General features: G+C 37.7%; 1 protein-coding gene across 3 annotated transcripts in view; it reads left to right on the top strand.

The window, feature by feature from the left end:
• Ahcyl2 (adenosylhomocysteinase like 2) overlaps positions 1 to 16,612 on the top strand; it is a 193,257-nt gene that overhangs the window by 169,604 nt on the left and 7,041 nt on the right. For all 3 annotated transcript variants that reach the window (XM_027950123.2, XM_027950122.2, XM_027950124.2), the window contains 2 exons: positions 3,980 to 4,074; positions 9,456 to 9,554. In XM_027950123.2, coding sequence (XP_027805924.1) covers positions 3,980 to 4,074; positions 9,456 to 9,554 — 194 coding nt within the window. The remainder of the gene's footprint in view (positions 1 to 3,979; positions 4,075 to 9,455; positions 9,555 to 16,612) is intronic.

Here is a 16,612-nt window from a genome sequence, read left to right as displayed (position 1 = left end):
TGGTTTTCTTTTATAATTCTACTTTAAGGGGGGAACTCAGCATATTTAAGAATAAAAGTGTATTTATAGCCTCAGGAAGAGCTGGTGGCAGGGAAAAGGAACTTTAAAAGACTCATCAATTCTGTGAATCTTTTTTTGTTTTTAATTGAAATGTAGTTTCCAAACCATATATTTCACTTATTTAAAGTGTACAGTTTGGGCTGGGGGCTTAAGACCCTGGGTTCAATCCACAGCACCAAAATAAACAAAATATATAATTCAGTATTTTCTAATAAATTCAAAGGGTTGTACAACCATCACCATAACCTAATTTTTAAAGATATACTTCACAAAGCATAAATTCATCTTTGTGTACAGTTCAGTAGTTTTTAGTAAAGTTGTACAGCATTTCTTTTTTTAGTAAGATAGTTGTACTTCTGTGACCAAAATATCCCAAACGAGGAGGAAAAGTTTATTTGGGGCTCACGGTTTTAGAGGTCTCAGTCCATAGACTGCCATCCAACTCCATTACAGTTTATCATTTGGTCAGTCCATTCAAACTAGGATGGACAGATTAGATTACCATTCTCATACTCTAATCATTGTATCTCTGGACATTCCTTCCTTAACACAGGAGTTTTTGAGGGACATCTCATATGCAAACCATAACACTAAAAGCTTATGTCCATCTCACAATGCAAAATGCATTTAGTCCAGCTCCAGGAGTCCCATAGTCTCAACAGTTTTAGCATTGCCCAAAAGTCTAAGTTCAAAGTCTCCTCTGAGACTCAAGGCAAACTCTTGGCTGTGAGCCCCTATAAAATAAAAAGCAAGTTACATATATCCAACATACAGTAACACAGAATAAACATTATGATTCCAAAAGGGAGGAATAGTGGCATAGAAAGAAGGGATGGGGCCAAACCAAGACAAAAACCCAGCCAGGCAAATAGGTCCTCTGCCCCTTTCTAACTTTTTGTATAGCATCTAGAGCACATGGCCCCTTTGGCCTTGCTAGTTGCAGTGTACATGGCTCTCTCTTAGCCCAGCTTTCTCTGCAGCCAGCAGCTTTTCTTGGTGGACAGTCTATATTACTGGCATCTCTTAATTCCTGGGGTCTCCATTCCAGCTTTGGTTTCACCTTCACAGCTTCACCCTCTCAAGGGCAGCCTACAGGGACTCCAACTTGCTACACTTCTCCTGGACTCACAGGCCTTCCTTTGAAATCTCAGTGAAAGCCTCCATGATTCCTTAATGTTAACATCCTGTAGAACCAGCTCCATATGGATGATGTCAAAGTCTGCTGCTAGCTTGTGCAATACCCAGGCCCCTTGGAATCAGGGCTGCAGTGGCCTTTGGGTGCTACATGGCTCAGCATGGTAAAACAACTTTCTAGCCCCGCTTTGCAAGCAGGGTATGCCATGATCTCTTCTCAAAGGAATGTTCTCTTCTGTACCCTGGAACCCTCAGTGAGTGTGGTCTTCCAAATTCCTGAGATGCCCTCAAAGCATCTTTCCTGTTGTTTCATGCAAAGTACTTAACACTTATCTTCAACAAGCATACTTGGTCCCAGCCTTAGAAGCCTTTTCTAGGCAAACTACAAGTTTTCAAAATTATTTAGTTCTGGTTTTTGCTCCTTATTCTCATGTAAACCTGGCTAACAGCTGCCAGAAATATCCATGCCACTAACTGAATGCTGTCCTGCCTGAAATCTCCTCCATCAAATTAATTAGTCCACCTTTAATTTCATCCTTACACAAAATCTTAGGACATGAGCAAATGTAACCAAGTTCTCTGTCAGAATATAACATGAGTGACCTGTAGTCCAACTCCCCATAAAGTTCTCATTTCCCTCAGAATCTTCGTGAGCATTACCCTTTTGACCTCCTGAGCTGCCACCAGAATCAACCATTAGACTCCACTTACAACATTCTAAAATTTTTCCAGCTTGCATCTCTACACTTTTCAAAATTACCACTAACCAGCTCCAAAGGCTTCTGAACTACATTGTCATGTTAGTCACAGCAGTGACCCCTACTTCTTAGTACCAATTTCTGTTTTAGTGAGCTTTTTGTCACTGTGACCAAAATACCTGACATGAACAACTTAGAGAAGGAAAAGTTTATTTGGGGCTTACAGTTTCAGAGATCTCAGTCTATAGACTGCCAGCGCCATTGCTCTAGACCCAAGATGAAGCAGCACATCATAGGCAATTGCCCAGTACAGGAAAACAGCTCATGGTGGAGTCTGGAAGCAGAGAAAATGGAGGGGATAGGACCACAGAGAAGATGCACCCTTCTAGGGCATACTTTTAGTGACCCACCTCCTCAGCTAAGCTTTACCTGCCTACAGTTACCACTTGGTCAGTCCATTCAAAGTAGGATGGACATATTAGGTTGCAGCTCTCATAATCTAATCATTTTAGCTCTGAACATTCTTACATGAACACAAGAACTTTTGAGGGATACCTCCCATCCAAACCATAGCAATCCCATTATTTAATTGTAGAACATTTTCAACATCCCCCAAAGAAACCCTGGCCACACATAATGGCAGATGTCTGTAATCTCAGCAACTCAGGAGACTGAAGCAGTAGAATCTCAAGTTTGAGGCCAGCCTGGGCAACTTAGTGAGAACCTGTCTCAGGAATGTAGCTTGGTAATGGAACAGTCCAGAGCAGTCCCCAGCACTGGAAATAAAAAGAAAAGAAACCCTATACCATAAGCAGTCACTCCTTATTCCATCCTTCCCCTTCTTCTGGCCCTGTATAACTGCTAATCTTTCTGTCTCAAGATTTGCCTATTCTGGAAATTCCATGTAAATGGAACATATAATATGTGATCTTTTGACTGGATTTTTTTTTTAACAAGGTCCATCCATATGACAACATGTATCAGTTCTTCATTCGTTTTGTTGTTGAATAGTATTCCATTGTTTGGATATACCACATTTTATTTATCCATTCATTAATTTATGTGGACATATGGCTTGGTTTTACCTTGAAGTAGTTGTGAATGAATACTACTGAGAACATAGTATTTTTTTATTATTATGTGAATATATATTTTTCATTCTCTTAGATATATACTTAGGAACAGAATAGGTAAGTCATATATATAGTAATTCTACTTTTAACATTTTGAGGATTGCCACACTGTTTTTCAAACTGACTGAACCGTTTTACAATTCCACCTGTAGTGCATGGTGATTCTAATTTCTCTCTATTCTCACCAATTTATTTATTTATTTGTTTTTTAAAGAGAGAAAGAGATATTTTTTTTTTAATATTTATTTTTTAGTTTTCGGCAGACACAACATCTTTGTTTGTATGTGGTGCTGAGGATCGAACCCGGGCTGCATGCATGCCAGGCGAGCGCGCTACCGCTTAAGCCACATCCCCAGCCCCACCAATTTATTATTGTTTGTCTTTTTATTATTGCCATCCCATTGGGTATAAAGTAATATCTCATCATAGGTTGGATTTGTATTGCCCTAATGACTAATTGTGTTGAGCATTTTTTTTTTCACATGGTCACGGAGAAATATCTATTCAGATTCTTTGTTTTTTATATAGGGTTGTCTTTTTATTATTGAGTTGTGAGTTTCTTACATATTATGGATACAAATCCTTTTTCAGTATATGATTTGCAAATATTTTGTCCCCTTCTGTGGGTTATCTTTTCACTAGTTTGTTGGGGTACGGGGACTTGGTTTGTTTATTATTTTGTTTTGTTTGTGATATTGGGTGTCTTTGCATTTTCTTAGTGATGTCATTTCCAATACAAAAGTGTTTAATTTTAATTTAAATGTAATCTAGTATACCTGTTTTTTTTCCTTGGTTTCTTGATATGCTTAAGATGAAAAGATTTATTTTTAAGTGTTTTATAGTTTTAGTCGTGGCAGGTCTTAATCTATTTGGAGTTAATTTTTATATATCATATAAAGTAGGAGTCCAACTTCATTTCTTTTCATTTCCTTTCATTTCTCTTCTGTTTTTAAGGTAATAAGAATGTGGTAACCAGAGAACACTTGGACCGTATGAAGAATAGTTGCATCGTTTGTAACATGGGACATTCCAACACGGAGATTGATGTGGTAAGATCAAGTGTTCATTATTGGGGCCTTTTCTTTTTTCTTTTTATTTTCCAAGAAACAAACTAAAAGAACAGGATCATCAGCCATCATAAACACAACTGTCCTGGCAGAGTTGTCCACATCTATTCACTTTCTAGCCCTCTGTGCTTGTGGATATCTTGAAGACTCTTTGTCTTAATTTAATCATTTCAAATGATTGTCTTCTTCCATCCAAGCTTGATACCTATTATATACTATAAGCCATTTTCTCTCTTATTTTTGTATTGAGAGCCGGGGAAACTCAAAAACTACAAGATATAATGAATATGAGTCAGAATGGTAGTCAGTATTGTGGTATTTGATTTTACCATAAAGATAAGTATAAGTCCATATAAATAGGTCAAGGGAGAGAAACCTGTGGGCTGGGATGAGTACATTGCTTAAGATTAACTGTGACTGTCAAATACTGTGGTTTCTTCTTTTCTCTTCCTCTTTTACTAGGCTAATTCTCCCCTTAACATGTTTTCTGAACCATAGTAATTGGGTCTGTAGGATTCACAAACAATCCAGTGCTATTGTGTAATAATATGTATACTTCAAACCTGGTAACTTTATCACTGTAGTTCTATAATTTGATTATATTCACCCTAAAATTTTCCAGATATAATAGCACTTGGTCCTAATAATACTTGGTCCCAAGTCATAGTTAATAGAGGTGTTATTTCTTTTCAGGCTTACCATAGTATCTCTCAGTTGACTTTCACCCTGCTTTTACATTTTTATGGCATCTTTATGACACAACTGTATTTCTCTCTGAGTAAATGGCTTAACCATAGCATCCTTCATGTCCACTGAGGGCTGCTCTGATTGAGCTTCAGCATTTCCAGGTAAGGATTAGTTGATATATTGAGAGCCTATTGGATAATATCTATTTTACCTGGTTCTTTCTTTTAACCCTGTGCTCTGTGGTTATTAAAAATAGCTGGCAGGGGCTTGGGATGTACCTTAGTGGTAGACCACTTGCCTAGCATGCTCATGGCCCTGGGTTCAATCCCTAGAACCACAGAAATAAATAAAATCTGGCAACACAATCTACTAAAGCATGTTTGTACCTTGGGTTGTCAGTGGAATGGCCCCACTACTGTGTCTTACCATGCATGATAGTTTACTTATTAATAATTTAGTTATCCATGCATGGTAATGCACACCTTTAATCCCAGCAACTTGGAAGGTGAGACAGGAGGACCCCCAAGTTCAAGGTCAGCCTCAACAACAACTTATTGAGACTCTGTGTCAAAATAAAATAAAAAGGGCACGGGATGTAGCTCAGTGGTAGAATGCCCTTGGGTTCAATCACACAAGAAGGCCATATTTGAGCAAACTTTATTTATTTATTTATATTTTGGTGGTACTGGGAATTGAATTCAGGCACTTCACCGCTGAACTGAATTCCCAGACCTTTTTATCTTTGATTTTGAGATGCAGTATCACTAAGTTACTGAGGCTAATCTTGAACTTGAAATCCTCCTGCCTTAGTTCTCCCAGTAGCTGGGATTACAGGTGTGCACCATTACACCTGGCCTGTTTGAGCAGACTGTAAGGAATTCGCCATGTAGATTTTTTGGTAAGGAGCATTTCAAGCAGAAAAAACAGCCAGTACACATGCCCTGAAGAAAGAGTGTGCCTAGTCTATTTGGGGAACAACAAGGAGGCCAGTGTGCTCGGCCCAGAATGAGTACAGGGCAGGGAAGATGAAGATGAGATCAGGCCAGATTTCATAGGCCTTGTAGTGCATCCTAAGTTTTCCTGATTATACTCTGAGAGAAACAGGGAGCTATTTTAGGGCTTATAACAATTCATCTCAGTATTAACAGGATGACTTTTATTTTAAAAGGATTACAATAGCTGTTGTGTTGCTAGTCCAGTTTGCTTGTATTGCTAGGTAGATGCCATCTTTGCCATGACATGAATCAAAGACCGTCTCTCACTTCTTTTTGTGGTCTTGGCAGAAAGGTATATGACTAAATTATATAGTCCAGAAAGGGACATACTCAGAAGGACTTTTGAAAGATTAAATTGTCAACCTTTGGTGATAGTGTTTCAAAACATATAAAGTGAAATTTAAGGAAATAGCAAGCAATTAATAGTTGAAACCAGAATATTCATTTGCTGTTTAGCAAATGTATACTGAGTACTCATTCTGTTCTGTTTCAAGTACTAATTGGTCAGAGAAATAGCAGTGCACAACATCCTGCTTCTCACAGAGCTTATATTCTATTGTGGGAGACAGATACAAAATAGTTATTGTCAGTGCATAGTATTGAAGAAAAAAGCAAAGTGAGAATATTGAAGATACTATTTTAGTTGGGGCAGTCAAGAAAGGTCTCTTTTAGGATATGACATTTGGGGGAAAACATGAATAAAAGATATGAGCATTCTGTTCAGAGAATGGCAAGCTGGGGGTATAGCTCAGTGGTAGAGCACTTCCCTAGCAAGGGTAAGGCCCTGGGTTCCATCCCCAGCACCATCAAAGAAAAAAGAATAGCAAATAAAAGATCCTGGGGTAGAAACCTGCTTGGTATTTGAGGAACAGAAAAGAAGCTGTGGTGGCAGGAACAAAATGGGCAAAGGAGTGAAGACAGAGTTAGCTCAAGGAGGTCGGGGGCTTGCAGGGGTTTTTATAGGCTATGATAAGGAAGAACTTTATTCTGAGTAGGAAGGAAGCCATTGGATGGCTTCAAACAAATTAGTAACAAAATCTGACTTGTGTTTTAAAAAATTAAACTCAGAAACTTTAAAAGTGTTCTTCCAGGCAAAGAATGATTTAGCCTGAGACTTATTGTTGATTATATGCTTTATAGAACTACAACCACAGTTGTTCTCCTGCAGTGCCGGGGGAACAACGACTGATGTGCACTGTTCAAAATCATACAATATCAGTTTGTGCAAGCATAATAATGGCTAATTTACAGTGGGATGTATGCTTAGTTTGGGACTGTAGTATGCATAGAGAAAACTTTTCCTGGTAGATTGCTTAAAGATTATAAATCCAGAGTGAAGCCATCTGAATGTCTTTTTTCTTTTCTTTCATTTTTTGGGGTGGTAGTGGTACTGGGATCTTATACATGCTAAGCACATGCTCTACAATTGAGCTTCATCCCCAGCCCCTATTTGTATGCCTTGATCATATAAAGCTGTGTCAGTTATAGGTTAGGAACACTTCTGCCAAGGAGTATGACTACCACCCAGATGTTACTAGTCAGGTCATTGGAGCACCCTGGCCAGTGGTAGAGATAAGTGTTTCTCTCTCTCTCTCTCTTTTTTTTTTTTTAACTGATCTTTGGGTTCTTTTCCCTGAATCAGAGCCAATCTGGTGCTTTAGTACACAGCCTCTAGAGTCACCAGGGAGTAGCTCTTGGATCTACCTGGTTATTATTCTCCATGTGATATTTCTAAAGGCTAAAGGATTTACCTTATACACCCTTAACTTCCCCAAATGGTCCATTTGCTTAAATTCTTTCTAATTCTATTCACAGTATTTTCTCTTTTTTTTTTTTTTTTTTTTTTTGGAGTGGGGGGTGTGTGCGCGCATGCTAGGGATCAAACCCCAGGCCTTTGTACATTCTAAGCAAGCACTCTAGCACTGAGCTATGCCTCCAGCCCCTAAAATTCTAATTTCAAAGTAATGCTTGTTTAGTTCAAAATTTCAAATAACATTAATATATTTAAAGTAAGAAGTACAAATTGGCATTATGCCATATTGTACAATAGCTTGATTTCTTTCACTTAATGGTTTTCACATTAAAACACATAGTTTACTTTTTTTATTCTTTTAGCAGTGCGAGGTATTAAACCTAGGGCCTCATTAATGATAGGCCAGTGCTCTATACCTGAGCTACATCCCAAAGCCCCTACTTTTTTTTTTAAAGACTTGAATAATAGTCCATTGTATAGAACTGTCCTGCTTTGCTTAGCCATTGCTTTGTTGATTATTTTTTTCTATTATTAAATAATGCTAGATTGAACATTCTTGGGCACTCATTTCTGACTTGAGCAAGTATTTCTATAGGAATCCTAAAAGGGAAATTAATTGGTAAAAGATTAGGTACATACAAAATTTTGCTAGCTACTGCTAAATTGCTCTCTGTAAAGATTGAAACAATTTATAATACTTGATGTTTCAAGAAATTTTATATGTTTCCCATCTACCTAATAAAGAAATGCCTCAGTCCATGAATATGGTTCTGAATACATTGAAATATAATTATGTCTGTTTTCCCACTAGATTGGTACTTCTTCAGGGCGAGGACCTGTGAATTTCCAAACATTAATTGAGCACCCCATTGTATGTTTAGATGGAACTTAGAGGTATAGAAATGAAAAGAAGATATTGTCCCTATCCATAAATCATTTGCATTCTAGTAAAGGAATCCAACCTTACCTATATTTGTGTCCTTTACTACAATACTTAAAATATGATATGTGCTTAATATAATGATCAGTGTATAGCTTAAAGTATTTCTCTTTGGAAACTTAGTATTTGGCAGAATTTTTCAGTTTTATCAAGTGAACCAATAGTAGTTTTAAAATATGAACTGCCTTTCTATTTTAGGCATTGCCTGTTGAAAGAAGGGAGCAGTTGTCTTAAGTGTTCACCCTGAGACTGTTACTTGATTGCTGCTGTTAATAAACTTAACATTTTTTCTCTTGTTCTCTGAATGTACAATATACAGAAATGGAAGGAGGGTGAGCCATTGGGAGCTTTACTCTACCATACAGCATTTCTTTAAAGCCTACCTCACATTTGCACTTAGGTCACAAAGCTTCTGTAACCTTAGGGTAAACCACCATCATTAATAAGGTGGAACTTGGGACATTGGGACATGAGGGTAGAACCTTGGCCCCAGCATGCTGTGTCTAGGACATTCAGCCTTCTCTAGCTAATCCCACTCAGCTCTTATCCTACTTTTTGTCTGTGTCTCTCAGCACTTATGTATTCAGTTTGCACTATATTAGTTTGCACTAGTTTGCATGTTGCTTTGTAAGTATTTTCCTCTCACATATGTATTGTTTTGTGTCCCCAACTAAAGTGCAAGCTTTTTGAAGGCAGAAGCCATGCCTTTGGTTTCTTTTGTATTTCCCATAGCACCTTTTACTGTGCTCAGCAGAGTGGGCGTACAATATGTGTTGTGGAATGACATCCTGAGTGATCTCTCCCTGGCTGGGCCTAAGATTAAATTCCCTGAAATGGAACAGTCCTAACCAACCCAGGACAGGTATTCTCCATGTGGCATGTTGGTTGCTCTTTTCAACTTGCTATTTGAAATGGTTTCCTTCAACCTCTTTCTGACCTGACATGGGACTTGCCATGGCTAATGATGCTCTTGCTGTATGTGTTCTAGGCAAGTCTGCGGACACCAGAACTGACCTGGGAACGAGTGAGATCCCAAGTTGACCATGTGATATGGCCTGATGGCAAGAGGATAGTACTGCTGGCAGAGGTAAGACTGAGGCTGGCAGAGATACTCCCCGCTGTCAGGGGAGACTCCAGTACCCTAGTCCTTTCCTCCTCAAGTTCCCTTATCTTTTTCAATCTCTTCTCTTAAACACAAGTTTAACTACTTTACCAAGAGATTTTTCTTCTAATTGTGAAAGATCTTTTCATTCAACAATTAAGAAACTATTTTAGTTCCCTACTTTTCACCAATTATCCTGTCTCTCCATGTCACTCTCCACATTGAGTCACATAATAACTATTACTGTGGAAGGAATTAACAGAACAGAATCTCTTTGAGTGATGCTTACAAAGAGATAATGGTATTTGTGGGATGATATAATCAGAAAGCACAAAGTAAGTATTCCTGACTAACTCAGACTATCTTGGGTAGGCTCTGGAAAAGCTAAGTCTTTGCTGATCTGTTTTTTTGAGTGTCCACTCCCATGAATTGAGCCAAATGTGTAGTAGGTACTCAACTCTATATTGGTTCTTGATATTTTCCCCTCCTGGTTTCTTCTTGAGTTTCATTCCATGTAGCCTTCCCTCTCATGTCAGTGTTTTCTTTCCTTTCCTGAAGGCTTCTCTTCCCCAGTCATAGGAATCCTGATTGCTATGATAGCCCCTATTCTTATTGCTTTCTCTTTAGGGAAAAACACCAAAATAACAAGGATAATACTACTTTCCTTGGGTTTTAATTTTCAGTTAGTTTTCTTTTTTTTATATTAAAGAAAATAAATTTGAAAATGTAACTGATAGCCTGTTTTTATCTAGGGGCCCATAAAGTTAAGTTTGAGCATCCTTGCTATTCTCTTCTTCTTTTCCTAGCTCATCTCACCTTCTCAAATACTTTAGGACATTTATACAAGGACTGATTATTTCTTCACAAGGAAAGAGTGGGTATGGATAAGGGATGGGCAGGTTGATTAAATGGGCATTAATAGCCCACTGTCTGGTAACTTATTTTTAGTTTCCTGGGAGGTCCCATTTAATAATTTTGCTGTCAAAATCAAGCACCACAGGTGTTTTTTGCTATTTTGTTGAGCAAAAAGAATGGTCAGGCTTCCTAGAAAACAAAATAGTGAAGTGTGGCATGGAGGCAGTTCTAGCTCTTCTGCCTGAATTACACACTTAAAATTCAAGGCTGTGAGCTGGGGATGTAGCTCAATAGTAGAGCACTTGTCCTTCATGCATGAGGCCATGGGTTCCATCACTAGCACCACAAACACACACAAAAAAAGAATCAAGGCTGCCCTTGAATTCATAAGACCCATTTTGAGAAAGAAGCAAAAAATCATCAGTTTCCTAAATTCATAGATATCTTTCTTCACAATCTGGAGAGACCCCCACCTGACAAGATCATTGTCTGTGACAGTCTTTCAAAGGGATGTCATTCCTCAGAAGGAGCGTATTTTGCTATAGAGTGTGGAAAATCCAAGAGAAATATTCCCTTCCTTGGCAGTATTATGTGACTGTGCCTACTCCTTTTTGCATAATTCCATAAATTATTTAGTTAGTACCTTCAAAGACACACAAAAGGTCAATATCAGTGATCATCAGGGAAATGTAATTTGATTTTTTATTTTTTTGTGGTGCTAGGGATTGAACCACAGGGTCTTGTGCATACTAGGCAAGTGGTTCACTGCTGAGCCACATATCCAGCCCAGGGAAATGTAATTTTAAACCATAATGAGATATCACATCACTCTAGTTTAGAATGACCATTATTGCCTAGTGCAGTGATACACACCTGTGATCCCAGCAACTCGAGAGGCTGAGACAGGAGGATTATAAGGTCAGTACCAATTTAGCAAAGTCTTAAGCAACTTAGTGAGATCCTGTCTCAAAATAAAAAATAAAAAGGACTGGGAATGTAGTACAGTATTAAAGTGTATCTGGGTTTAATCCCCAGTACCAAAAAAAAAAAAAGAATGACCATTGTGTATATATATATATATATATATATATATATATTTTTTTTTTTTTTTTAAAGACAAAAAGATAACAAGTGCTGGTGAAGATGTAGAGAAAAGGGAACCCTTGAATACTATTTTTTTTTTTTTTCATTGCAAGGATGAATTTTAATTGCTTTATAAAGATTAGTAAATTTTTTTTTTTTATTGTTGGCTGTTCAAAACATTACATAGTTCTTGATATATCATATTTCACAATTTGATTCAAGTGGGTTATGAGCTCCCATTTTTACCCAATATACAGATTGCAGAATCACATCAGTTACACATCCATTGATTTACATATTGCCATACTAGTGTCTGTTGTATTCTGCTGTCTTTCCTATCCTCTACTATCCCCCCTCCCCTCCCCTCCCCTCCCCTCCCCTCCCCTCTTCTCTCTCTGCCCCCTTTACTGACATTCGTTTGTCCCCCTTGTATTATTTTTCCCCTTCCCCTCACTTCCTCTTGTATGTACTTTTGTATACCTCTGAGGGTCTCCTTCCATTTCCATGCATTTTCCCTTCTCTCTCCCTTTCCCTCCCACCTCTCATCCCTGTTTAATGTTAATCTTCTTCTCATGCTCTTCGACCCTACTCTGTTCTTAGCTACTCTCCTTATATCAAAGAAGACATTTGACATTTGTTTTTTAGGGATTGGCTAGCTTCACTTAGCATAATCTGCTCTAATGCCATCCATTTCCCTGTAAATTCTATGATTTTGTCATTTTTTAATGCAGAGTAATACTCCATTGTGTATAAATGCCACATTTTTTTTATCCATTCATCCATTGAAGGGCATCTAGGTTGGTTCCACAGTCTAGCTATTGTGAATTGTGCTGCTATGAACATCGATGTAGCAGTGTCCCTGTAGCATGCTCTTTTTAGGTCTTTAGGGAATAGACCGAGAAGGGGAATAGCTGGGTCAAATGGTGGCTCCATTCCCAGCTTTCCAAGAAATCTCCATACTGCTTTCCAAATTGGCTGCACCAATTTGCAGTCCCACCAGCAATGTACAAGTGTACCCTTTTCCCCACATCCTCGCCAGCACTTGTTGTTGTTTGACTTCATAATGGCTGCCAATCTAACTGGAGTGAGATGGTATCTTAGGGTGGTTTTGATTTGCATTTCTCTGACTGCTAGAGATGGTGAGCATTTTTTCATGTACTTGTTGATTGACTGTATGTCCTCCTCTGAGAAGTGTCTGTTCAGGTCCTTGGCCCATTTGTTGATTGGGTTGTTTGTTCTCTTATTGTCTAATTTTTTGAGCTCTTTGTATACTCTGGATATTAGGGCTCTATCTGAAGTGTGAGGAGTAAAGATTTGTTCCCAGGTTGTAGGCTCTCTATTTACCTCTCTTATTGTATCTTTTGCTGAGAAAAAACTTTTTAGTTTGAGTAAGTCCCATTTGTTGATTCTAGTTATTAACTTTTGTGCTATGGGTGTCCTATTGAGGAATTTGGAGCCCGACCCCACCGACTGTAGATCGTAGCCAACTTTTTCTTCTATCAGACGGCGCGTCTCTGATTTGATATCAAGCTCCTTGATCCATTTTGAATTAACTTTTGTGCATGGCGAGAGAAAGGGATTCAGTTTCATTTTGTTGCATATGGATTTCCAGTTTTCCCAGCACCATTTGTTGAAGATGCTATCCTTCCTCCATTGCATGCTTTTAGACCCTTTATCAAATATAAGATAGTTGTAGTTTTGTGGATTGGTTTCTGTGTCCTCTATTCTGTACCATTGGTCCACCCGCCTGTTTTGGTACCAGTACCATGCTGTTTTTGTTACTATTGCTCTGTAATATAGTTTGAAGTCTGGTATCGCTATACCGCCTGATTCACACTTCCTGCTTAGCATTGTTTTTGCTATTCTGGGTCTTTTATTTTTCCATATGAATTTCATGATTGCTTTCTCTATTTCTACAAGAAATGCCGTTGGGATTTTGATTGGCATTGCATTAAACCTATAGAGAACTTTTGGTAATATCGCCATTTTGATGATGTTAGTTCTGCCTATCCATGAACAGGGTATATTTTTCCATCTTCTAAGATCTTCTTCTATTTCTCTCTTTAGGGTTCTGTAGTTTTCATTGTATAAGTCTTTCACCTCTTTTGTTAGGTTGATTCCTAAGTATTTTATTTTTTTTGAAGATATTGTGAATGGAGTGGTTGTCCTCATTTCCATTTCAGAGGATTTGTCGCTGATATACAGGAATGCCTTTGATTTATGCGTGTTGATTTTATATCCTGCCACTTTGCTGAATTCATTTATTAGCTCTAATAGTTTCTTTGTAGACCCTTTTGGGTCTGCTAGGTATAGAATCATGTCATCTGCAAATAGTGATAATTTAAGTTCTTCTTTTCCTATTTTGATGCCTTTAATTTCTTTCGTCTGTCTAATTGCTCTGGCCAGTGTTTCGAGAACTATGTTGAACAGAAGTGGTGAGAGAGGGCATCCCTGTCTTGTTCCAGATTTTAGAGGGAATGCCTTCAATTTTTCTCCATTCAGAATGATGCTAGCCTGAGGCTTAGCATAGATTGCTTTTACAATATTGAGGTATGTTCCTGTTATCCCTAGTTTTTCTAGAGTTTTGAACATAAAGGGATGCTGTACTTTGTCGAATGCTTTTTCCACATCTATCGAGATGATCATATGGTTCTTATTTTTAAGTCTATTGATGTGGTGAATAACATTTATTGATTTCCTTATATTGAACCAGCCTTGCATCCCAGGGATGAATCCTACTTGATCATGGTGCACAATTTTTTTGATGTGCCTTTGTATCCGAGTGGCCAGAATTTTATTGAGGATTTTTGCATCTAGGTTCATTAGAGATATTGGTCTGTAGTTTTCTTTCTTTGAAGTGTCTTTGTCTGGTTTAGGTATCAGGGTGATGTTGGCCTCGTAGAATGAATTTGGAAGTTCTCCCTCTTTTTCTATTTCCCGAAGTAGCTTGAAAAGTATTGGTATTAGTTCCTCTTTAAAGGTTTTGTAAAACTCTGCTGTATACCCATCCGGTCCTGGGCTTTTCTTAGTTGGTAGTCTTTTGATGGTTTCTTCTATTTCCTCAATTGATATTGGTCTGTTTAGGTTGTCTATATCCTCCTGACTCAATCTGGGCAGATCATATGACTTAAGAAATTTATCTATGCCTTCACTATCTTCTAATTTATTGGAGTATAAGGATTCAAAATAATTTTTGATTATCTTCTGTATTTCTGAAGTGTCTGTTGTGATATTGCCTCTTTCATCCCGTATGTTAGTGATTTGAGTTCTCTCTCTTCTTCTCTTCGCTAGCATGGCTAAGGGTCTGTCGATTTTGTTTATTTTTTCAAAGAACCAACTTTTAGTTTTGTCAATTTTTTCAATTGTTTCAATTTCATTGATTTCAGCTCTGATTTTAATTATTTCTTGCCTTCTACTTCTTTTGCTGTTGTTTTGCTCTTCTTTTTCTAGGATTTTGAGATGAAGTATGAGATCATTTATTTGTTGGTTTTTTCTTTTTTTAAGGAATGAACTCCAAGCAATGAATTTTCCTCTTAGAACTGCTTTCAATGTGTCCCATAGATTCCGATATGTTGTGTCTGTGTTTTCATTAATCTCTAAGAATTTTTTAATTTCCTCCTTGATGTCTTCTATAACCCATTGATCATTCAGTAACCTATTGTTCATTCTCCAAGTGATATATTCTTTTTCCTTCCTTCTTTTATCGTTGATTTTCAGTTCCATTCCATTATGATCAGATAGGATGCATGGTATTATCTCTACTCCTTTGTATTGTCTAAGAGTTTCCCTGTGACATAATATATGATCTATTTTTGAGAAGGATCCATGTGCTGCTGAGAAAAAAGTGTAACTGTTTGATGTTGGGTGGTATATTCTATATATGTCAATTAAGTCTAGGTTGTTAATTGTGTTATTGAGTTCTATAGTTTCCTTATTCAACTTTTGTTTGGAAGATCTGTCCAGTGGTGAGAGAGGTGTGTTGAAGTCTCCCATGATTATTGTATGGTGGTCTATTAGACTCTTGAACTTGAGAAGAGTTTGTTTGATGAACATAGCTGCACCATTGTTTGGGGCATATATATTTATGATTGTTATGTCTTGTTGGTGTATGGTTCCCTTGAGCAGTATGTAGTGTCCCTCTTTATCCCTTTTGATTAACTTTGGCTTAAAATCTATTTTATTTGATATGAGTATGGATACTCCTGCTTGTTTCCGAAGTCCATATGAGTGATATGATTTTTCCCAACCTTTCACCTTCAGCCTATGTATGTCTTTTCCTATCAAATGCGTCTCCTGTAGGCAGCATATTGTTGGGTCTTGTTTTGTGATCCATTCTACTAGCCTGTGTCTCTTGATTGGTGAGTTTAAGCCATTAACATTTAGGGTTATTATTGAGATATGGGTTGTTCTTCCAGCCATATTTGTTTATTTATGTTACTAAACATGGTTTGTTTTCCACTTTGATTATTTTCCCCCCTTTAGTGTCCTACCTCCCACTGTTGGTTTTCATTGTTATTTTCCATTTCCTCTTCCTGTAATGTTTTGCCAAGGATGTTTTGAAGAGATGGTTTTCTAGCTGCAAATTCTTTTAACTTTTGTTTATCGTGGAAGGTTTTAATTTCATCTTCCATCCTGAAGCTTAATTTCGCTGGAAACACAATTCTTGGTTGGAACCCATTTTCTTTCAGTGTTTGAAATATGTTATTCCAGGATCTTCTAGCTTTCAGAGTCTGTGTTGAAAGATCAGCTGTTATCCTGATTGGCTTACCCCTAAATGTGATCTGCTTCCTTTCTCTTGTAGCTTTTAAAATTCTCTCCTTGTTCTGTATGTTGGGCATCTTCATTATAATGTGTCTAGGTGTGGGTCTCTTATGATTTTGCACATTCGGCGTCCTGTAGGCTTCTAGGATTTGGGGTTCTGTCTCATTCTTCAAGTCTGGGAAGTTTTCTCGAATTATTTCATTGAATAGATTGCTCATTCCTTTGGTTTGAAACTCTGTTCCTTCCTGTATCCCAATGACTCTTAAATTTGGTCTCTTGATGTTATCCCATATTTCTTGGATGTTCTGCTCATGGTTTCTTAACAGTCTTGCTGAGCTGTCTAT

The sequence above is a fragment of the Marmota flaviventris genome, chromosome 1 (genome assembly GCF_047511675.1).
Source record: "Marmota flaviventris isolate mMarFla1 chromosome 1, mMarFla1.hap1, whole genome shotgun sequence".
Taxonomy (NCBI): Eukaryota; Metazoa; Chordata; class Mammalia; order Rodentia; family Sciuridae; genus Marmota; species Marmota flaviventris.
Note: the sequence above shows the minus strand (reverse complement) of the source record. Positions and strands in the feature narration are given on the sequence as shown.